The sequence below is a fragment of the Falco naumanni genome, chromosome 1 (assembly GCF_017639655.2).
Source record: "Falco naumanni isolate bFalNau1 chromosome 1, bFalNau1.pat, whole genome shotgun sequence".
Taxonomy (NCBI): domain Eukaryota; kingdom Metazoa; phylum Chordata; class Aves; order Falconiformes; family Falconidae; genus Falco; species Falco naumanni.
This window is the reverse complement of record NC_054054.1, coordinates 67677349-67701489: the sequence shown is the minus strand read 5'-3', so window position 1 is coordinate 67701489 and position 24141 is coordinate 67677349. Positions and strand designations below refer to the sequence as shown.

Genomic DNA, 24141 nt, shown 5'->3' with positions numbered 1-24141 from the left:
CTGGGCGGCCGCCGGCGGGTGGCGGTTAGTGGTGGCGGTGAGGGGGGTGGTCGCGCACAGCCCGTACCCCCGCCCGCGGGTGGCAAGCGGCGGCGCTGCGGGAGGCGGCCTGGCGCCTGCCCCGTTGCAGCACGGGCTGTGCCACCGGGCGGGCCGGTGCCGCCTCCGTCCGGTCGCGGTGCCCCGTGCTCCGTGGGGCGCTATTTCCAAGCCCGCCCGCGTGCGCCCCGGAGAGCGGCTGCGGCTGCCGGCTCGTGTGGCGCGGCGGCGCCGGCTGAGCAGGGCCCGGGGGTGCCGGCGCTATCCGGTAACGCGAGACCCCTGGGCGTCTTTGTTTGGAAAAGCGGCTGTGAGGCTGGAGTGGGGGCGGGCGGGTGGCCCCGGGCGGGCCGGGCCCCTCCGGTGCAGGCGGAGCAGGGCTGGTACCAGCACAACCTGCAAACCCCGGCGGCGTGTTGGGAAAAGCGCTCGTCAACAAAACCAACCAACCAAAAATATGCAGTAAGGGGATGTGTATTTGAAGTGTTAAAATTTTGACCTAGTTTTATGGTGATGTTAATGCGAAGGAAATTGGTCCGGTGACCTTTACACGTGTGAGTGATGTAGCTTCAGGTAACATCATCCAATGTGCAGGACCAGGTTGTAAACGAGGGTGAAATTAAAGTTTATCTGTTAAATATGTGTCCTTCTGGCTGGGGTTAAACCACTACAACGTTAAAAGTCCGGTCTTGATGTGCTGAAAAGAAAACTGACCGAAATGAACTTGCTTCCTAAACATGTTTGGTTTGATGTGGTTTTTTTCTTTAATTATAATTTTTTATTAATTTTATATTTATATTCTAGATGCTTCACAGATGAGCTAGAGCGGAACCATCTGGAAATTGTTTTAATTTCTGTAACGAAAGCTCTATTTAAAGATGTGTGGGATTCCTCAGAACAACGTTAACTGTGAAGAAGAACAGGACAGGGAAAGAAACCAGATGCTTCCAGAGCAACAGGCAGAGCAGAAAGATACGTGGTAAATATTCTATTGTTTTTTTCTTTTTAGCTGCAGCGTTTTAAGTTCTTTGTAGTTAACTGAAGAAACAGAAAAGAACTAAAGAACTTTACAGAAGTTAATCAAGTCAAACAAAAGAGGGAGCTCTTCCTACGCCTGCCCAGCTTTTCCCTACCATTACTTTACAAAGGCGCTGATTCAGCAGAATAATTCCTGTGTAGGGATATACTTAAATGTTTTCCTAAATAACGAGCCTTGTTCGGGGGTGGGGAGTGTAAGAGAAACAATTAATGCCCTTACTTTAGTTATTGCTGATTGGCAGTGTCTTTACATGACAAATTGATGCTGATGTGGGTTTTTTACAAGACTGGAAGATAAAGAAAAGTCAATGAAAATGTAAAAATGTTGTCTGAAGCACACTGGTTAATTATAGAAAAAACACCAACACAACAGCAATGTTGTGTGAATATATGCCATTTATTCAGCAGGATAATTAATCAAGAGGAATAAAGCAAAATACATATTAAAAACATTTGTAAAGTAGAATACAGTGAAGTATGTTCTAAAACCATTGAGCAGTTTGATAGAACTGACCAATATGGTCCTGAAGCTGTTTGACAGCTTTGTGTCAAGGGTACTGATCCACAAACCAAATTCTATTACTTTTAAAATTTTTTTTGTGCACACGTTCTGTGCAGAACTCTTGCCAAATTATGTATTACATGTATGTATTATGTATAGGCTGATGTTTTCCTATAGCGGGACCATTACTGCTGTCTAAATTTAATGTGTAGCTTACACAGGTCCTTTGGGCTGTGCTTTCTGATTATCACATAGGCAGAACTTCCCAATAAGGGTTTGTGAAAGCAGCTTAATGGTTCCAGTTTTGTTGATGGCCCCTTGTTGTTGCCCAGTTCTGGACAGTTAAGGCAGTAGGGAAACTCCCCCTGACTGCACACTGCAGGATCAGACCCTGAATGTTCTTTGTTGACATTAGTGTTTCATGCTACTGTATATTGGTGTAGGAAGCTTGATCTAATTTTTTATGACTGAGAGTATTAATTTTTAACTTTAGGTTTGTAACGGTTTTGTAGAGTTAAGTCTACATGTATAATACATAAAAATAAAAAATCTATATATTTATATTGTTATATAAAGTGTGTGTGTGTACATATATATTTAAAAATAATATCTATATATAGGCACATGGTAAAACCCTACTTGATATAAAGAGTTTGTTGGATACCATAAATAAATAAATAAATGCAATCGCAAGGAATGTAAGGTAGTAAAGATTCTTTTTATTTAAGTTGAAGATTCAAGTTTTAAAACTCTTTTGTTGTTTGTGACTGTCTGTGGTTAAGCTAATAAAACTTAGAACTATAAAATTTGCCCCATGCTAGATGATCAGATGAAGTATATTACCTAGATCAAAACTGAGTTTGTAGCTGAAAAAACTACCACCAGAGTTATTATTTGGGGAGTTGTTGCATTACAACAAATCTCATGATCGTATGGTCTTAAGTCTACTTTCACAGTAAGCTTAAAGAATCAGCTGCCAAGCGAGAGGCAGTGACCTGAGGGTTTCTAGTGACCTAGACACTGAGATGATGGAAGTTCTTTGAGGTACTCTGGTTGCTGTCCTTTCTGTGAAGTTCACGTATTGCCAGTGCAGTCATTTTCCAACCACTGCTTTCACTACGGTTGTCCGTTTTCAGTAAATAAGCAACCGCAATTGGAATGCAATGTGAAATATGGGGGAAAAAAGAAACATCAAGAAGAAAATATTTTAATGTCACTGCTTTTATTAGAGATTTTTTGCTGTGGGCTTAAATGACTGTACAATTATCTTCCTACGGACTTCTGCAAAATTGTGGTATTCATAGAGTGATAAGAATTTTCAAAATATTCTGCAAAGATTTGTACTGATTGTTGCTGAGTTACACAACTGCTGATTGTAAAAAAGGATGGGTGTTCATTTTTGCATGCATGATAAGAAGGAAGTATTTAATTTTCCAAGCTTCACACATTATACCGGGAAATGAGACTCCTTGTCACATGATGGCTAATCCAATCGTAATAGCTGGCAACTTTTGTATACACTCCAGGGTGACCAGCCTCCCCACAGTTTTCACCCCAACTCACAATACCCCAGACATATGCCACATTTGCTGCATCAAAACAGACCAGAGGTCCTCCTGAATCACCTTTGCAGCTGTCTGTGGAGCCATCGTAAGTACCTGAAGCAAAAGAGGAAATAAAAAGCAAAAATAAGTTCATATACAAAACATGATTCGGCACGCAAAACGGAGCTTCAGGAGGTTTTGCAGGTCCATGCCACTTATTGACATAGGTTTGCAAAATGGTCAGCACTAAAGGAGGTTCCTAATCTCTTTGGTCTGTTACTTCCCATTTATTTTTAAGTGCAGGGGCTCTCTTTACATTTGTGCCTGGCCAGAAATCTCCTCATTTGCTTTGAAGTCAGTGATGTGAGTCTTGTTTTACCCTGTGCAATAGAGAAGAATTCATCCATATTGCCTATTATAGCATTAGAAGTAGTTCATAAAAAGTGAACAAAAGCAGAAGGAAAAATGGTAAAAAGATTTGTAGACTGATTCCTCTGGAAACGAAGCTATCATAATATGAGTATGCCTATGTGTCTGCCTTTGGTGTCCTTTCTACCCAGTAATTCATTGTCCGGTTTCATCTGTACAGAGGCAGAGGCCTCAAAATTATTTTCTCTACCAGCTTTATGAAAAGAGGTGGGCAAGTACCAAAAAGAGAGCATGTGAATGCTGGGATGGGAGGGAGAGCAACTGTCTGTAAGTGTCCTTGCTGCAAGGTCTTGGTCACAGTGTGGACCTTTCGCAACACCACAGGCACAAGTATGTAGGATTCAGTGCTCTCTATAAGTTTCAGTGCTTATGGAACTACTTGTCTGCCATATTATGCTCATGAAAAAATGAACTGAGTGAAGGATGTGATAGAAACACTGCTGCAGAGCTAGAGTATGAATTATGTTTTGTCCTATATACTCATAAAAGTTTATTAATTTCTAACACCCTTACTACAATTTTCTGCTTGGTTGTTTGATGCAGTATGAAGGAACCCATACTAAGCATGAGTCTCCATGTTTTTAAAAATGTAACCTCTTTCTTGAATTGCTACATTACCGATAGTTTTGTGAACTTCTCAGAGTTGGAATTACTAATCCTATAAAACAAGATTTTATTGCCTTTACTCAGTTTAATTAATATTTGCTTGTATAACAAACTCCTGTGGATACTAGCTCCTAATTTGGAAGTTTGTATTTGCATCAGGGAAGGAAAGCTGGCCCCAGATACCCCTTTTCTGATGTTGTCCCATGTGATGCTGTCTTTGTTCCTTCCTCATAAAGTGTGATCACTTAAAATGCATTGAAGGTCAAGGAGTTTAATTATGGAACTTGCACAGTAGACAAACCCAATATCTTACAAAAGTCATGCTGAATTTATCACAAATCAGTCGGCTTGTAGATTTGTTTGTTTGGTGTTGGCTTTTTTTGTTAAGTAGTTTGTTTAAACATTGCCTTTGCTTTTTGTTTTAAAGAACAGTTGAAACTATCTGCCTGTAAGGTGAATACCCATTGCTCTTTTAGTCATGTATTTGGCAATACCTTTCATTACTTGAGAAGCAAAAAATGTGTATTCACGATCCTTATTTTAGTGCTAGGAGTGACAACTAGTTTCCTGGCCAGACTAATCTTAGTTTGAAAAGTTAATCATGTTTTTCCTGGGGTGCTGTGTGGTAGTAGCAAATGTCTAAGCAGATGAACAGTCACGTTCTAGTCAATGGGACTACTAATGGGCTCTAAGACAGGCATTTGCTTAAATATATTGCTGAATCAGAATCAAATATAGTCAAGGTAGGAAGTTCAGTGGGCTGTAAAGTGTTTGTGTATTTAGAAAACATAACTCGGATTGCATGCTGAAATTTGCCCACATAATCATAGAAACTTGGCATACTGTCAACTTAATTCTGTTTATAATAGATGTATAAAGGTGGATACGCTCCAATGGCTAGCATTTTGCTAATGGTGATACTGTGGCAATCGGTTTATTGTCTTTCCCAAGTCTAAAAGATTTCCAGCCAGTATGTCTGACCTTATAAGCAGTGGGTTTGATGATAGAGAAATTATAGTAAGAAAATTAATGCTTGCCTGCACATGCCATTCGTTTAAAAAATCGTCCTGGATACAATTCAGAACAATTCTGAAATAAATTAACATTGCCCCACTTGAGGACATATTGTTTGGTATAACCTAGAAAAGAAAAGAATAAACTTTTCTAAATTAAAAATGCTAAGCACATGACAGACACTTTAAATATCATAAATTGAAAGTTATATATTGGCTTATCTACAGAATATAATCTTCAATATTATAAACCAGATACCTTGAACTGCTACTAACACCCCATATGAATTGCAGTACATAGGCCATATATTTCAGAATAAAAGCAGAGTGGTTTAATTGGAGTGTTAAATACGGTACTTTCATTTTGTATCATTTTCACCCTTTCCTTGTCTTCCTCAGTTTTTTCCTGTGTTTTCCATATCAAGGTTTTCAGACACTGGGAAACTGGTATATTGTTTTCTATGACACTGAGATGTGGCTCTGATCATCCTTGTTACCTTTTTTCTAATGTCTTTTGGGGATGAGTGGACCAAATATTGCAGATACAGATGAACTATGTATTCACAAGTTTAAGGAGGTTCTCTGTTTCACACTCTGTCCGTTTGCTAGTAATTCCCAACTTTGCTAGTAATTCCCAACTTTGCATTTACTTTATGGACTGCTACTGAGTATGGACAGGAGAACCCTCACAAGCAGCACGCGGTAGCTCCAACGCCAAGCTATAATCACTGTGATACAAAACAAACGCTTTCCAAATCTTTGAAAGCTTGATTACATTTAGCTTCTCTGTCTCTGTGCAACCTTCTCTGAGCTGAACGCAAACACGGCTGAGACAAGATCTGCCAAGTTTTGTAACTGTTGGCTGCAGCTCAGATCCTCTTGGGCAGGGGGCAGTGGATGGGCTGCGGCTATGGGCCACCGTGAGCTACTAACTGCCACCTGTTAAATATTGCTATTGGGTCTCCACAGCTAATATACATCTTAGATTGGCAAAAGGAACGTTTCTTATTATCAGGGTAGTTTTCAACCAGGGGTGTCCTCCAGATCAATTTACAAAGTGGCTGAAACAGCAGAGGAAGCAGTACAGAAAAAAGAACCAACAGGACAGCCGAATGCCAAACCACAGACTATGTTTTCTGTACTGAGTGCTTTGTGCACAACTACTCTTCAGCCTTTTCAAAACAAAAGCTCACTGCAACTGGAAAACACTGGTTTATACACAAAGATATTCCTGTAGTAAGCACTAAAGCAAATACCTTTCTCTAGTCCCCATCCAGAAACCTTGCATGTGTCACCAGTCTTGAACATATACTCTGACCAGGGGATACAGGCAGGTATGATGTTTTCCAGGGAGCATCTTCCTTTCCCAAAACCTTTCAGCTCCAGCAGAGCAATGTCATTTTCATAAGTTGATGCGTTATATTTTTCATGGATTATCACTTGGTTTAGTCTTAAAGTGTTTGTCTCTTTGTCATACATTATTGTATCCAATAGTCCAATCCAGATACGGTATAGATGAACTCGATTTGCTCTAGAAAAAAAAAAACAGTAAAATAAAATATGTTTTGATACTTAACACAAGCACTGTACATTTCAACTAGCTGTAAACCTTTGCATTCTATCAAAGTTTCTCTAGAATAAAAAAATCATATTGTATACATATAGTTTCTTTCTGGACTTGACGTTCAGGTTTTTCTGAAGCGTAGCAAATGCAAGGCAGCTGACACTTACTGCTAAGTACTGCAACTAATACAGAAAAAAATATTAAAGGCCAGCCTCTGTGTTTAGTGCTGTGACATGGAGAAAACGGGCATTTATGCTTCTCTGATCTCAGGTGAAAGAAGAGTGAGCAGATGTGGGTGGGATGCTAGGAGTGGCAAATATTGCCTGTCTGCTCTTGCTTGTTCTGGGGAATATGTGACATTGTCAGAGGACAGATTCTGGACTTCCCTCAGGTGGAGATGGGGAAAAGAGGAGGAAGCCAGTCCCTTGGATCTCCCTTTCAGGCAAAGTGGTTACAGTGAATCTTTCCTGCCTGCCTACTATCTGACTGAAGAATGCCATGTCTCTTCAAACTCGTCGTTACTTTTTCATCTTTCTATTCACTGCCAAAATGTGCTTTCTCTGAATCTTCCCCATCAATGTGGCTGAGTAAGTGTTTTAAATTGTTTTATTCCATAGGCAAATAGCAATTAGCAAAGAGGTAGCTGAGAAGGGCAATAATATCCAAATCATCTTTCTGCATTGCAAGAAGGAAGTAAGTTCCCAGTTTGTTGTTTTTACCTGACGCAGTGCGCAGCAGTCAGAATCCAACAGCCACCAATATAAATGCCTCCACAGTACACTGTTGCACCTTCACTGCCGGTTTCTTTAATTGCCACTTGCCAAGGGAATTCACCCTGTTCAAACAACAAACATCCAAATAATGTGAAATCATAATAATTGTACTATTTTTAGTGCATGAAGGAAAACACACTTCTTGGTATCACCTCATCTCCCTGACCATATCTGATTGTAAATAAAAAATCTGCATTCCAGAAATTGTGAATTGGGCTCCATCTAATTTAAAGGATATATATTCTAAAACACATTAATTTTGTTCAATATTCTGACTTCATGTGATGCCTTGTTCCTTCCAGCTTTCTGTCATGAAAAGCTTTTGTAGCCAGAGAAACAGATATAGAATCCAACCTGGTAGGACTGAGTATAGCATTTTTTACTGTATTCTCTTTCAAATGCACAAATTTAAATTCCATTTTGTCAGAACTGTTAGTACTAGCTATAGTATTAGGTATTTTGCTGAATCATTTCCAATGTGTACTTGTACTGTAATGTCTTAATTTTGTAACTCCATATTTTACTTTATAAACTGTGTTTCTCTTTACTTTCATTCAGTGTAATGCCACTACTGCTGCAAAACCTGAAATTAGCGTTGTAGCTGATTTTGTTATTTCTGTATATTTTAACAGAAGGACAAAATTACCCATTCACATTGATGCTGAATGGACTCATATGTGGTAAGGTTAGTATTTTTTACCTTTCTTGCAGTCTTTCCACCTATGATTCTTTTCCGTCGAGATGATGTATAGTTTGTAAGACCGCAGTGTACTTGGGGAAGAAGTGTCTTTATCATTTTTCTTTCTTTAACATAAAGGAAAAATGTGTCTCAGAACTCAGGCATCCATTCTCTTTATCTGGAGGCAGGTTTATCTTTATCTTGAAAATTTGAGTGCTGTGAATATGCCACAGCTGAAGTAGCAGGAAAGCAAAGACCAAAAATTTTGGCATCTGCTTTTGCTTTAAAAATTGCTTGTGTCTTAGCATCACATTACTTCTCTCCATTTTCCACTTCTGCTTGCATTCAGGCAAATAATTTTAAATCAGTTCCCCCAGATTTCCTGAGCATTTACCTCCACCAGTTGCTAAAACATGCAGATGTGGATCCTCAGCCAGGATGAATTGTTACGGCATTCTTGAAATTAGTGGAAAGCAAGAAAAATAGTAAGCCCCAGAGTGTATATTACTAAATCACAAAGTCCAAACATCTGAGTTCTGGATCCCGCCAGCTGGCTGGTAGCTGGAAAGCCACTAATAAGAGAGTATCACAGAATGACAGAATGGTTGGGGCTGGAAGGGACCTCTGGAGATCATCTAGTCCAACCCCCTGCTAAAGCAGGTTCTCCTAGAGCAGGTTGCACAGAATCGCGTCCAGGTGGGGTTTGAATGTCTCCAGAGAAGGAGACTCCACTACCTCTCTGGGCAGCCTGTCCCAGTGCTCTGTCACCCTCAAGGTAAAGATGTTCTTCCTCATATTCAGGTGGAACCTCCTGTGTTTCACTTTGTGCACATTGCCCCTTCTCCTGTCAGTGGGCGCCGCTGAAAGGAGCCTGGCCCCATCCTCTCGACACTCGCCCTTAAGATTTGTATGCATTGACAAGATCCCCTCTCAGTCTTCCCTTGGCTACACAGGCCCAGCTCCCTCAGCCTTTCCTCACAAGGGAGATGCTCCAGTCCCCTCATCATCTTTGTAGCCCTAAGCAGCTGTATGTTGCTGTTTTTGGAGGATTAGTTACACTTACCTTCATCCATACTGTGATTTTCAGCACCTTTGTCTTTGCCTGTAGTAGAATAATAAAATACTAAAAATATTGATAAATGTTTAAATGTCTTCTGCTGCTTGAATATAAGTGTGTGTGCCAAAATTGTGGTACACATTTGAAATACATAAGGGCACACCATTTCACATGGACAGCAAGACTCTCTCCATCTGATGCCTGCTGTTTCCTCTCCTACTAGGCACTGTTTGGCTGCCTCAGCCTACAAATGACCTATTTCCAGCAGATACCCATTCGTTACAAGATGACATCCGCCCTGCTTTCCAGGCATAGGGAGCCCTCCTGCAAAGAAACCCCGAGAGACGGCCTTTTTGTTTTGTTGGTTTTCGATCTCTAAAGTGGTAATCCCATTCTCCTCCAGAAGGAAACGGCAGAAATTCTTCCTGCTGCCCCATCAACCTGTTGGCACTTTCTAAAGCCCAAAGGATCATTAGGTAACAGGATTATTAATTTTTTTTTTCCAATTTAGGTGATGCTGTTGTATACTGTGTGCCTCCTTTAACAGGGTAAGGGAGGGTATTCAACATGAGAGGTAAATTGGATGTTTCCTGAATCTGGTTTGTCAGCTTTTATTCAAACAAAATGCCCATTGAACTCAGTTCCTCAAGGGAGGGTTGGGTCTGCTCTCATGTTACTGCCAGTAATGTTTACATTTAGAGTTCAGTTTACCCTTACCAATAGTGTTTACTTTTTGGCTTTAGACTTTGTCTCTTATCAGAGCAATGAAAAATGTTCTAATTTCAAAACAAAACAAAGTCTTTTCAACAGTGAGGGAAATATCACAGAGGAATTATTATATTTACAAGCTAGCTGAATTTTTCATCTGTGAGGAAAATATTCCTGCCTGCTCTGTCTACGCTTTCTTCACAAATTGGGGATAGCAGTGTGATAGATGGTCACGCAAGCAAAAGACATAATCTGGCTTAAGCCTCCTGAAACATTATCTCTTTCTTCCTTCCTTTATATTTCTTGCTATTCTTTTCTAGAAGGGAGGAAAATTACATAACCTTTTCTTCCTACTGCGCATAACAAAACATCATGAAGACTAAAACTTGCATCCATTTTGGTTTTGCTAATCTGTTAAATAATGTAATAATATGCATTGTGTAGTCTCTAGTTATAACTGAGCATAATGAAAGGAATGAAACAAAAAACGTCTTTCAGAAGCAAACCTGCACAGAGAATTCGAGCTTCATCCTCTCCTGTGAGGCAGTCAATTTCCTTGTTACAGACATTCTTATTTGGAATACAGATATTTGACCGACAGTGGAAACTGTTGTCTCTGCACTCTGTAACACAAGAGAACTAAATCTGTAAATCACAGGATCATATGGTTCAGCAACTTCACGTAGTTAGAGAGCTTTTTAAAATATAAACACAATATAGCATTCCTGTTATGGGGAACTTGGCTGTTCATAAATAGGTAACAAAAGCAGGCTCTGTAAGTGTAAAATTAAATAAATATTTGGCTCTCCTCACTTCACAGTCTTCAAGTTTAAGATATAGAGATGTGGATCTCTTACCAGTTACCAGTTCAGTACTGTGCTTCTGGAGTGGTACCACTCCTTATCAGTTTCATCCACGACACATGCCCACGCTCAACCTTAGCTGAAGGACCTCCAGTTTTGCCAGCAATATCGATCATTTCAAATGAGGAATTTATGGTGCTTGGGTCAAATTTCCCCCCCAAAATTAGAGTCCAAGCTGGCTTTTGGTTGACTGAGCTAAATGCCTAAATGCAGGGTTAGGAATCAAGACTCCTATTTTGAAGATACTAGATTTAATAACGTCTTTCTTCTAAAATTCCTGAATATATGAAAAGTTACTGTAACTTCTACTGCGAACTCCCTTCTTTTTAATTCTAGTGATCACTTTGTTCTCAAAAGCAAAGCAGTACCTGAACTTATGGCAGGGTTTCTTGAGCTACTTTATAATCTTATGTGAATCTACTATTTAAGGATATATGTCTTTAACAGAAAATAAGATAGTTCTCTAAAAGTATCCAGATTTATATCAGATAAAAAAGTATGATGCAGAGAGCACTGAACTCAGTTGAAACAAGTCTTTTGATTCCAGGAACCAGTTTTCAGCTGTTTGGTCAAGTGGAATCTGAATAAATGTCCTCTAAATACATGAAGCCACAGTTCTCTATTTATTTCTTTTTCTAAAATGCTGTGACTGCATTTCTATGATTATTAGATTAAGTTTACTGACAGTTGTAAAACTACAAAATTCAGGTTATTTAGGGATAGTGATGGGATTTGTAACCCACATTACCATTTGGCACCTGAAACTCAACTTCTGAAAGTATTCTCCTGCATTCAGGTCATGCTAGATCCATTCCTTGTTTCTAATAAAAATTGTTACAGCTGTAATTGCAGATGTTGAAAGAGTGACTGCTCATGAACAAGCAAGGTGATGGGAACTGTTCACAGATACTCTATGCATAATCTTGCATTAGTAATAAATTTAAGAGAGATCTTACTTTGGTTTAAAGACAGTTCATTGGAAAAACAGTGTCTTTGTTTAATTACTATTGATTTTTCCCAACTAAAAATACATTTCATTCTAACACAGCTTATTTTTTTGTATCAATGTTTAACAGTCTCCTAAATAATCTCATTATATTTCCTCATCCTCTGAGGAAATCCAGATTCTCACAGATCACTTGCCTGCCTCAAAAAAATATATTATGCCTACTTTTTTTGCACTTGCGTATACATAAACTATGGTTAGATTGCTTTACTGTAGTGACTTATCGGAAAAAAGACTTCAGCTGTTACATGACTGTAAAAATTATTTGGGGGTGATTTTCTGCTGAAATGATTTTGAAACAGCTGAGAAAGGAAATAATTACCTCTACAGCACAGTTCGTCACTTAGGTCTCCACAGTCATTGATTCCATCACAGGTTTTATTCAGAGGAATGCACTTCTTGTTGACACAATGAAACTCACCATTTGAACAAACTGCAGCACAGTGAAAGTGAAGTTAGCGTGGAAATGCCTATAGGGTCACAACTGCCCCTACAGAAATATTCTGCTTGTGCATTTTATCCTATCAGTTTGACCTATCAACAGTATGGCCCCAGTAATGTAAATAGGAATCCCTTATTGTTTTAATCACCTTCTCATCAAGATTAAATGTGACCGGATTTTCCTCCTCCAACTTGCAGTAGCCTGGCAAAAGGGAACTTCATTTCTTCTAGACAACGACTAAACCAGAAATGATCAGTTCAAACCCACTGTAAATGATTCAAGTGATTAAGATGATTGATGTTCCCCCTCTACAAGGAAGTTGTCAGGAGTCTGTGAACTCCTATTTTGTGGCATAAGAAAAAACTGAGATGATTCATAGCTGTCCTAACTAGCAGCATCTCAGGCTGATGCTTATCAGTGCCAAAGAAGCCACTACAAAGAACAGGAAGCTGCTAGAAGTCAAGAGGAGGATTTGATTCCTCTTATATTGACAAAAACCTGAGGAGTACCAAAACTGCCCAGAAACATGAGCAGTTCTGCTACAGTAATGCTTGTCTGGCTAGAATGCTACTAGTGTCCTAATTAATCTCCCTCACAGACAAAGCAGTGAGTAGGTGTCTCCTCACCAGTTAACCCTGGAGAGATAAGACTTGTGGGGTACCATATACCTTGGTACCCTTGGGAAGGGATGGGGGAACAAACAGAACCATGGGTGAAATACATTTACTTCTTGGAAATACCTGTAAAAATACTTCAAGAGCAACAGTGATTTTCCAAACTCAAGATTTGTCTTGATGCAAGACCCTTCAATTGTCTTAAAGCCTACAAAATTATTATTTTAAAAAATCAAAGGGTTTCAGTGCAGGTTTGCTGTGGCTGAGAATTCAGCAAGCTAGGTCCTAATTATTTAAAATAAAAGTAAAATGTAAGAACTCCAAATAGATATAAAAATAAAAAACTACTAACCTCTGAGATTTTCATGGCACTGGAGGCTAACAAATCCCTCATTACTGTCTCTTGATTTCATCTTTATGTGACATTCAGCAAGACTTGTCTCTAGGCCCCTGCAAGTTATTTGCAGACAGTGCAGTGAATTTAAGGCAGATTCTGTGATGCTGGGATTGGCTTGGTAATATTCAGCACCTCTGTGAAGATACAAATAGTAATAACACATTATATAATTTCACAATGGATTGTCCACTGTTTTTATTGTTTAGAATTTATATGATTTTCCTCAGTGTTAAAGAATTTTGGTCATGGCTAAGAAAAAGAGCAGACTTCTTATGGAAGCATCTAGGGTCTGCAGACACAGATGAGCTATAATTTTGAAACCATCCTGCATGGGGTCAAGTATCCTTGATGTCATCAAAACCAATGCTGACCGAGGAAGCTCAGGCCACTGCAAGGCTGGGATTAATAAATTTTATCTCTGTTGATTCCTCCTAACAATGTATGTGTCCCCTATCTTAAAGGAATATGAAGTAAATGAGTAACTAGAGGCTTACAATGGGACTCCAGGGCTGAATACTCCATCCCAGGACAAATGCTTCTCTGCTATCTAAAGAGAGACTGATCAGAACTAGGAAATATTTGCTTCTCACCTAGAGGGGATAATTTAGGGCAGTGCAATAGCATGCTCACTCTCCAGGTAGGGTTGGAGAGGCAGGCCTGTAAGTTAAATTAGATGTATATGTGTAAAATTGTTATTATTATGTACAGGATATAGAGTTGATTTTTTATGAGGAGCTGAATGTGCAATTCAGGTCATCAGTGTGGTCACAGGAAAAAGAACAAGCTCTGTGTGGCTTCAGCCATCCCTGGGGCCAAAGCAAGCAATGGCATTGGGGGCAAGGCGTAAAGAAGAAAAACAAGTTCTGGTTCTTGTTGGTCTGGCTGGTGCAAGTGGCAAAACAGAGCTATGCTGTGTTGTCAGCTAGTGTAAGAAACATTCCTCTGCGTACAGGTTATTGCTCAGAGCTACCTGGGGATGGTCCATCCATGTATTTTGCCTTACACAGACCTGAGAGAAAACCTCTGCATTGGTCTTCAGCTTTATTTTAAAAGTAAACCAACTATGGTTTGTATAGTTGTAATCTGCAAGAGAACACAAAAATCTATGTTTTGGCTTTGACTCTCAGATGTCAGTTTAAGCAGCTGTATCATACTATTGTAGCTGATACACTGTTGATGAGTTTTCTGTCTTAACTGTTGGCTGACTGTGACTGACACTTAGATAAACATTGCTACTTTTTCAGATACCTTGCAGTTATTCAGACATAAATTCCCCAAACTTACAAATCAAAGCCAAGGTGCTTGCAAGCCACATTTGCTTCATTCATAGTCCACTCACTATCACATACAAAAAAGTCGTTCTTTTGATTCACAGGTTTTACCCGAAGCAAACTTGAATTTCCATGGTCCACAGAGACTGAAAATGTTTCTAAAACAAAAAGAGAAATTAAAAAAAATCCCTCAATAAAATTATATTATATAGATGTATGTAGTGGCAAGACAGCACAGAAAGAAATCGGGACTAATTTTATATTGGCAGCCAAAGTCCATATAGAAAGAACAGGAGATTGGGAATCAAGATGCTTTAGGTACTATTCCTGTTTTTTCTGAGGACTGACTTTGTGGCTTTGAGCCTGCCACTTTTTCGAAATATACCAGTTTAAAGACAAATAAGGGTAATGGTTCCTACCCTGTGAGAGTACCTGGAGGTCTACCGAGGAAAGGTTGCATCCTTAGTATAATGACTTTCATAGAGGACTTTTGATAACCAATCAGTAACACTTCAAGTGGGATGGCCAGATCCTACTTGTGTTACCTGTGTAGCAGAACCTCCTCTGTTTGCCGTAGAACTAAGGTCCTGAGCTAACTTCGTGAAGCCGTATAGACAGTGCACCAGGAACGTACAGCAGCTCTCCAGGCCTTTTCAGTGGAATAGGCAGAACTGAATTTTGCCACCCTGAAGGTGACGTGCTGAGCTGCTGCTTCTGTGGGGAAAGGGGAGTGATGGCACTGGGACAGTCTGGGCAGGAGAGCCCTGGGCTCGGCTTGCCCCTCCTGCTGCGTTCAGTGGAGGTGGGCTGGAGGACAGGTAGCAACAGCAACTGCTACTGCTAAAAGAGGCCAGATGCCTAGTTAGCTGGTGCCATTTATCCTTTGCACTCAGGTGGAAGTTGAGCTAAAAAGCAGCCTGGTGTAGCCTAAAAAGCAGGTGAGAACAACACCAGCTTGTCAGTGTACAAAGCATCACTGGTTTGCAGGGCAATAGCTTTCTATTTTGATGAAACCCAGTGTTTAGATGACTGAGGTGAACATGGCTTACCTTCTCCCCATGCACTCCCACACACACCTCAGCAGCTTGACTCCATTCCTTGGACTCTTGCTCCTGTGAGGTCTGTCCCTCTCCAAAAGATACCCTCTCCTGCTGTGCCTCCCACCGTACTCAACATTCTGCTTGGAAACCTTTGAGCTCTTTCCCATGTCTATTTCTTCTCTTTCTACCTGATGATTTGAGCAACCTACCGGCAGCAGGGTGACCTGGGCCTGTCAATCACTTTATTTTTATGAGAATCAACAAATACTGCCCATTTTCAATCAAGTTTCATTTTCTGTTTCATGTTCTTACTAGTCTAAGGAAATGTATTTAACACACTTTCTGAGCTGTAAATTGTAAGCGTCTCCTTGGCCACAAATGACTGACTGATATATTTTGGAAAAGGAGGTGTTGATACCTTCAGGCATGCATTTTCCCTTGTGCAGAAACTTGGCTTTGGGATGTTGACACTCATAGCTTTTTAGGTGACAGTAAGTATAGAAGTACTTTCCATTGGTAGAACAAACTGAAGAGCCATTTTTTGGGCACTGGTAGGGAAGCTTACAGAGGCATTTTCCCTCCACACATCGTTCCCATGGGTTACAAAAAACTTTCTCACAGGACTTGTGTGTGTATTGGTTGCTTAAGCATTCTTCTATGAGGTACATCTCTTGCTTAGCTGGCTGGGCAGGCTCAACCTGATGAAACTGGTTTTCTTCAGCATTAGACGCCGCATTCTACAAGGCACAAAATAAAATAAAAGAAGGGAGTAAGACTAGGACCTGCATCAAGAGTTCTGCAGATCCCTTTAGTAACTTCAACAAAGTGTTTATTCATAAGCTTTTTCTTATCCTACAAGCACAAAGGTGCTAAATATCATTCGTAGGGTTTATTCCCTTGTCTTTGGCCACCTAATCTTTCCAGTTTTTCTGAACTTTTTTTTTTCTTTTTGGATCATTCACCTTGTGTGATCTTCACTCTTACTGGTCTCCCACAAACTTATACTCTTCACTCTTGAAATAGCTGGAGTGCACAGCAGATCATAAACATTTTTTAAGCCAATGGTTTATAATACACCACAGCAATGGGATTGTAAGCAAATCAAAATATAAGGCGACTTAAATACCAGAAAAATAAAAAAAATAGCAACTTGGTTTTGTCTGAGTTTTTTTTATTGCCTTAGTTGGTTTTAGGTTTAAATATCACTTGTAAATATTTATGAACTACACAGAAGCAAATAAAGAAATCTAAAATTAATGACTGTTCCACCGTGTGACTGCTGAAGTAGCAAGTATCTTAAAGAAATCTGAAAATTAAGTAGCCTTCCTTATCAGCTCTTCTCGTGTATCTTGCACAGCGGTAGATTTGCAGTGTGGTTGTTGGTCATCTTTGGACTGCAAGTACAGATTCTGACCTTCCATCCAACTGCCTCTACGTGAGTCACTCTGCGCCTGCATTTGTGCAGCTCTCTGGTGACTTTGTTACTGGCTAAATGCTTTTGCTTACTGAGATCTATGGGTAGGAAGAATGTTGAAACAGGAAAAATACATATGGATGGACTTTGCGTAAAAATGGGAGAGAAAAATTAGTCCTCAGATGTGATTTATCACCTTTGTCAGCTGAATCAATAGAGCTGAAGTTTGAAGTTCTTACGAACAAATCCTGGCCATAGTAAAGTCAGTGGGCATGTTTTGGGGGCAGAATTTAATTCAACAAAGCCCCTTTTAACGTTTGTATAATCTTACTAAATTCTTCCTGCTGTTCTCAGGTCAGTAGAATCCAAACTGTGAGCCAGATCTGGCTTAGCATAACTCCCATATTATATCGGTGTCTCTCCTGAATAGGAACAAAAGGTGCCAAATTTTCTCTGAGGATTTGGCTAAAAGACTCAGGGCATGCTGAACACTCAGCCCAGATGGGCTTTCTGGGACACTTCTGCCAGAAAAGATTCCACAGCAAACCTTCAGGCAGTACGACAGACCATGGTGCCACACTAGAAGACTGTAACCTCATTTCTCAAAAACAGTGGGCAGGGAAAATTGCACCTTTCTGTGGTCAACCACACTTGCAAATTAGGTTTAGGACAGGAACGTGATTAAAATATTTTCGAGAAGTCTGTTTGTGTACACCCCAAATAGAATCAACACATGAAAGAGAAATAGCAAGCTTCAAACATTCAAGTTGGGCTAAAACAGATGTATGAAACACAAATACTATGAAAGGAAACGAAGAAATCAACTAGTTTTGCTTTTATAACAATAAGCTGCTTTTTAATGTAAAAAAAAAAATACTGCTACCACAATAAAACAAATTCTTACCTCTGATCCGCAAAAACAAAAGAGAGACAAGAAAACTGGGACCATTCGCATGATGAAATTTTATCTCTCTGTGTAGACAAAATTGATCTGGCTGCAATTCTTTTGAATGTCAGTTGTTAGATTTGTGTTTAATTTTTAACTTTTTGTAGTCTTTTGAAGTATGTTTAGAAATAAAGTACAGGAGCCTCAGCTGATCAGCCCGATCTCTGTAAAAGGATCCCGCCTCAGTTTAACTGGTTTTATTGTTAAGCCCAAGATGAGACAACAAAAGGAAAGCCTTAAATGATTAAAGGAAGCAGTTACTAAAGATGCGCATTTCCTTTCTTTTCCGAGGAGACAGGAATCATCACGCTGGCTCTCCGGGTCGCGGGCATTTATCTTTGCCAGATTATTGTAAAAGATACATGTGTTTTATATAACGGGATATTTATGTCTTCCTATATGGGGGGGGGAGAGAAACACTCGCACCCACAGCGCGTCCATGACACCCCCCGATGCAGCGCAGGCTCGTGGCACAGCGTTTTGCACAGAGCGCTCCCAGGTATGTGACAAGTGCGGGAGGTGCCCCGCGGGGCCGGCTTGGGGGGCGCCCGTCACCAGCTCCGCCCAGCAGCCCCCAGCACTCCCCCCCCCCCCCCTCCCCGGGCAGCCTGGCCGCAACCTCCCCCCCCCCACCCGCCGGGGCAGCGGCGCTCGCTCCTGCCAGCGGGGACCGGGGGCGCGCCGAGGCCACGGGCACGGGCGCGAGCGCTGACACGTGCCCACCGGGAGGGGCCTGGAGCGCGAGGCCAGGGCAGTCGTGCCGCGCTGTTGTCACGGGCGGCCGCTGCGCGGCCCCCGGCCCCCGGCCCGGCCCGACCCCAGCCCCCAGGCCGCCCCCACCGGCCCCGGCCTCCCGGGCACACGGCGCGGAGGCGGGGCGGGAGAGCGCCGGCGGCCCGGGGGCGCGCCGTGCTCAGAGCGGGGAAGCCCAGCCCCGCGGCTTTGAGCGCCGCAGGCTCCCTCCGGTAGCCCTCGGTGCTTGCTTGCGGCCGAGCGAGCCAGCTGCACACCCCGGCGGTGGCTTAAAGCGCTATAGGCTACGCCGTGACCGCAGGATGCCTCGCTCTGGACTCCTTTTGCGACGGTGCCGGGCGGAGGTGCCGCCTCATTTACGGCAGGCGGCCCGCTTTCCGGCGGCGCGAGCGGTTTCCCGGCGCGGTGCGCGCTGCAGACGCGGGCGGTAGGGACGGCGTGCACGTGGAGGTCGGGCTCGGGGCGCGCGTGGGGGCCCGCGGGAAGGGGACGGGGCTGCGAGTGGCCGGCGGGTGTCCCCCGGTGTCCCGTGGCATCGGGGCTGGCGGCTCTCCTGCCCCGCAGCCCCGAGGGCCGGCGGCAGCCCTGCGGGAGGGCCACGGGGGCCGGGGACAGGTCGCCCTCCGCGGGGAGCCCCGTTCGGGCGGCGGGCGGTGTCCCTGGGCACCGGGGGGTGCTCGGGACCGGCGCTGTGGGTGTGCGACCGGTATGTTACGGCTTTGCACCGCTCCTTGCCGGGGCCGGGGCTGGGGCTGCAGTGTCACATTCACCGCTCATACCTGTGGCTGGGAACCAGCCGTCGCTGCTCGTCGCTGGCGTGTTACGGGCAGGCCGTGCATCGGATGGCATCTGAGGTGTAACCGGGTTTTACACGTGATTGCGCGTTTCTAGTGAGGCCTGAAACGGCTAACCATTAAATTAACAAGGCTGTCATGAGACTTTAATTTGTGCAGCAAATCAAATGTGAAATCTTTTACGTCTAAACCGATTTTTGTCCACAATTTAGGAAGTAGCAGAGAATGTCTTTTCGTGGAAGAGGAGGTGGAGGACGAGGAGGAGGAGGAGGAAGAGGTGGCTTCAATCGTGGAGGAGGTGGTGGTGACAGAGGTGGCTTTAATCGCGGTGGACGAGGTGGCTTTGGACGGGGAGGCGGACGAGGAGGCTTCAACAGAGGCGGATATGACCAGGGGCCTCCAGAAAGGGTAGTCTGTAAGTTACATAAAAAGGTTATATTTACGTAATTTAGAATGATTGCTCCAGATCTTTAGCTTATTCGTTCTTTGTTTCAGTATTGGGAGAGTTCATGCATCCATGTGAAGATGACATTGTTTGTAAATGTAAAACAGAAGAAAACAAGGTGCCTTATTTCAATGCCCCAGTGTACTTGGATAATAAGGAACAGATTGGCAAAGTGGATGAAATCTTCGGACAGCTGAGAGATTTTGTATCCTTCAAAAAAACGTGTGACGTACAATATTTGTTTTTTAAAGACTGATTGGTTATAAAATGGAATTTCTCTAGGATTTTGAAATAGTTCTGGCTTGGCTGCCAGTTAGATGTGAACAGCCACAAGTCTAGCTGCGACTTTTGGTGTCAGTAGGTGCCTCAACCACGTTAAGTGCCTGTCTTAAAGCTTTTTGAATATGACAGAGTACCTCATGTCAGGCAGAGGTTTTCAGTACTGGCAGGTTTCTTTTGGATCCATGGTGGTTGTAGGTGTTACTTTTTCTAGCTACCTGACCAAATTTTCTGCTATAGGTTACTCACCTATAACACAGTTCAAGCGAACAGTTTGGGGTTTTTTTTGTGCATTAGGGGACTTTAATCATGTTCCAGCTTATTACTTAATTACAAAGGTGAGTTTGTGCTCGGATGTCCTATCGCGCATTGTCCAGCTTACTACTACTTAAACTGCTAATAAAAGTGGGCTTGTGCTAGGATGTCCTCTTGCAAAGCAATCTTGTTGAGGCAGAGGCACTGGGTCCATTCTGTTGTCACTGCCAGACAGACAAAATGCATGACAGAAGCAGGTCACCTGGTGAACAGCCCTGTAACGTGGCAGTAAGACCTAGCCTGTGTTGGTTGGTTGAGCATCAGTAACTAGCTGCATGCATTTTCCTCTCCCCACATTGAATGTGAAGGTTTAAAACACTCTCATGCTCTGAATGTATTTACTTTTTGTATTGGAATTATTTGAATTTTAGAAACTTGTTTTCTCCTACAGTAAAATTGTAGGAAAATATGTTAATAGATTTTGCAGCTCCTTGCTTCCTCATTTAAACTTAAACTTTTAATTAGGCAGAGTTGGCCAGCAGCTCTTTTTGATCTTAGGAACTGCATACCAAAGTCCTTGCATACTGGAGAGCCAGAGGATTCCTACAAGACTGCATGTGGGGTTATAGAGAGCGTTTGCCACCTTACTGTAGGATAAGGCTGGGCATGTGGTTGGTCCCGCAGCCGCTGCTGGCTCTTAGCTTTCCACAGCTGAGCAGTTGTACCACCCAGCAGCACTAGCAGAGCTCTTGAAGCGTGTGAATTGTTCCAGATAAGCCTTGAGGTCACCCTGGAGCTAAAGGGATTGTCACTTCCTATACAAATGTTTCTTTATAGTTATGTTTTTATGTACTCTTTCCACTAATATACTCTTCCTTATGCCTTAATACATGGAAGGGAAAAATTACTTTGCCACAAAATGTTGTATCTGTAAGTATGAAAAAAAACCCAAGGAAAATGTGGACATAGTTTCTCCTGATCTTTTAATTTTAATTTTTCATTTGTGGTGATGATGTTATCTTCATTTATAAAATAGAAATTTATATTTTTATTATATATATATATTATATAATAGAAATTATATATATATATATAATTTATAAAATAGAAAATATCTGATTGTGCCTTTCATATAATAATAAAAAATCACATTTTCTAATGTTTTTATACGTGCTAAGTTCCTTAATGAAACTAACAGTATTTTTCAGTGAAACTGTGTGAGAACATGAAAGCCTCGTCATTTAAAAAAATGCAAAAGGTTAGCCAATCTCAGTAAGAGAATTCTACTGTGTCATCAGTTAGATAAATCTGTCATCAGATAAAACCTTTATTAAGTTTTTAACTTTAAAACCTAGTTGTCCTTTGTAAACATAAATATTAATTTCCTTATACTTTTCACTTTCATATCTGTCACATTCTTCCTTTTCCTTCCCCTGCAAAAAAAGATGTAACTTGTGCAGATGTCATCTATGTTTTAGAAACCTTGTAACACTGTGATTTATTTTTTGCATGCTGTTTTTACTTGGTTATTTGCAGAGGACAATTTGACATAAAGGCTTAAGATCAAATTGTGGATATTTGTAAAGGTAGAAATTAATCTGCTGTTTAGCCTTGGTGTTTTCAGCCCCAATGGAACTCTCTTCCTACAGTTTTACATTGATCCAGCAAAGCTGCTTCCCCTTCAGAGATTTTTGCCAAGGCCACCTGGAGAAAAAGGTGCTCCTAGAGGAGGTGGTAGAGGAGGGCGTGGCGGTGGACGTGGAGGAGGAAGAGGTGGTGGTAGAGGTAAGATCCCAAGAATGGAAGCTGCAGAACGTTGAGGTTTTTTGGTGTGGCATGGGTTGTTTGGGTTTTTTGTTTGGTGTTTTTTTTTGTGGGTTTTTGTTGTTTTGTTGAAGCTGTAGCTGAGTACTTGAATATCAACAGTAAGAAAAATGTTATGCATATTTCTGTTTGATGACTCAATGGAAGAGGTAGTGATACCTTTCCAGTTGCAAAACCTAGGCTTCTGTAGTAACGGCTCCAAAGCACAGGGAGGAGAGTATGCTGATTTGTAACAAAGACAGAAAGCATGACTATTAAGCAAACTTGTGGTACAAGGTTGTAGATATTACACACTCAAAAGTGTAAGTGAAAGCTGTATTTTTAGTATGTTCTTGTTTAGACAAAATATTTGAAATGCAGTGTTTGAGAGAGGGGTGAGTGACCTGGTACATCTCATCCTTCTTTGTTTTTTGAACATCATCTGCGATGTACTCCTCAGTTAATGCGGAATTTAATTTTTTCTCACATCGCAGTTTCATGCCTCTTCTCCCTACCCAGCCCCTTTGCAGTGAGGCACAAGTGTTCCAGAGTTCTTTGTTTAATTTGTTTTAATGCTCTGTTGAGCTGTAATTAATTATTAATAGTTGTAATCAATTTTTTGCTCTCATGAAATAAGTGTATCATGGAGTTTTGTTAGTGTCTTTAGTATTTTTGACATTGTATATTCGATATTAAGCAACACTTAAGATGCTGCAGGTATACATTGTCTCTTCTAGGGACTTAGTAGTTGACCTAGTTGTCCATCGATTGATGATGTTCTTTTCCTTTCAGAAGCTGTCAGTGAAATAACTTGTTATGCCTAACAGAGAATGTATGTGCTCCTGAAGGTGTAGTTTCTTTCCTATGTTTAGGAGGATTTGGAGGAGGAAGAGGTGGAGGAAGAGGTGGAGGAGGAGGAGGTTTCAGAGGAGGAAGAGGTGGAGGAGGAGGTTTCAGAGGAGGAAGAGGTGGAGGAGGTGGCTTTCGTGGTGAGTGTGGTTTTACATTTAGTAATAAGAATGGCTTCTGGTTTCTAAAGCTGTTAAATACTGACCAGAATGTTGTATCCTTTATTCACCTACAGATGTTTATGGTTTTGTGCAAAAAGTTCCTGTGCATCACAGTAGCTAGCTTAAACTGAAGCACAGCATTCTGTGTTTTTTTGACACTTGTGTTAAGGCCATGCTAGTTTTTTGCATCCAAAAAAGACTGTGATGATAAATTATTCTATCAACTCATTTAGTGTTATGTATGTAATTTATTTGCTTTAAATGCATCTAAGATGTGAATTGTTCAGTGTATTTTTCTTCCCTCTTAAAATAGGAAGAGGACATTAAAAATGGAGCCACGAGTATCTGCCCACTGTCTTACCATATCATCTGCAGAAGTGAAGAACAAGGAAAAATATTTGTCAAGGACCATGAAAAAGTTCTTTTTATAAAAAGAACTTGAAGCTGTAAAATAGCAATTATTTTTACACTTAATGACTGTTGATCAACACATGAGGAGAGCATAGCCCCAGGTGAAGAACTGAAGATGCTCAGAATATACTTGAACTTTAACTAACCAGGATTCAGTGGTTTTCTTAAACTGTTCCTGACAAGTGACGTAGTCAATACTTGACTTCATGTTGGAGTTTGGAGTAACCAATCGATTGAAATGTTTTTCAAAAAAACCCTACGGGTTCACTACGTGCACATTCGTTGGTATGAATCTGTTACCTATGTGTGACTGAATCCTAGTTGTCATCCTCTTTTTGTATTGAATAATCTTCTGGATTGCTTTAAAGCAGACGTGCTGTTTAAACAACCTTTGTGAACCTTTTTTTAACAAACTAAACTCCCAAAATTTTATGTTGAGAGATGTA

At 41.3% G+C, this 24141-nt stretch overlaps 2 protein-coding genes across 4 annotated transcripts; one reads left to right on the top strand and one right to left on the bottom strand.

The window, feature by feature from the left end:
* Window positions 1-2782: 2782 nt before the first annotated feature.
* CFI (complement factor I) lies at window positions 2783-18010 on the bottom strand. 3 transcript variants are annotated; one of them, XM_040597725.1, is made up of 12 exons: window positions 17904-18010; window positions 16004-16322; window positions 14559-14703; window positions 13230-13408; window positions 12144-12254; window positions 10446-10575; window positions 9251-9291; window positions 8209-8312; window positions 7455-7570; window positions 6428-6702; window positions 5196-5297; window positions 2783-3237 (listed from the first exon to the last, which is right to left on the bottom strand). In XM_040597725.1, the coding sequence occupies exons 1-12, from the start codon at window positions 17952-17954 to the stop codon at window positions 3020-3022; spliced, it is 1791 nt and encodes a 596-aa protein (XP_040453659.1). In that variant the 5' UTR covers window positions 17955-18010; the 3' UTR covers window positions 2783-3019. The 3 variants fall into 3 exon arrangements, with proteins under 3 accessions (XP_040453659.1, XP_040453669.1, XP_040453676.1); XM_040597735.1 differs by having other exon boundaries at window positions 9251-9289; window positions 10459-10575; XM_040597742.1 differs by lacking the exon at window positions 9251-9291 and having other exon boundaries at window positions 10459-10575.
* Window positions 18011-19049: 1039 nt separating this feature from the next.
* GAR1 (GAR1 ribonucleoprotein) lies at window positions 19050-24127 on the top strand. Its single transcript, XM_040597688.1, has 7 exons — window positions 19050-19148; window positions 19705-19907; window positions 19988-20142; window positions 21670-21729; window positions 22121-22256; window positions 23147-23263; window positions 23598-24127. Exons 2-7 carry the CDS (start codon window positions 19718-19720, stop codon window positions 23609-23611), a joined length of 672 nt encoding a protein of 223 aa, XP_040453622.1. The 5' UTR covers window positions 19050-19148; window positions 19705-19717; the 3' UTR covers window positions 23612-24127.
* Window positions 24128-24141: the final 14 nt, after the last annotated feature.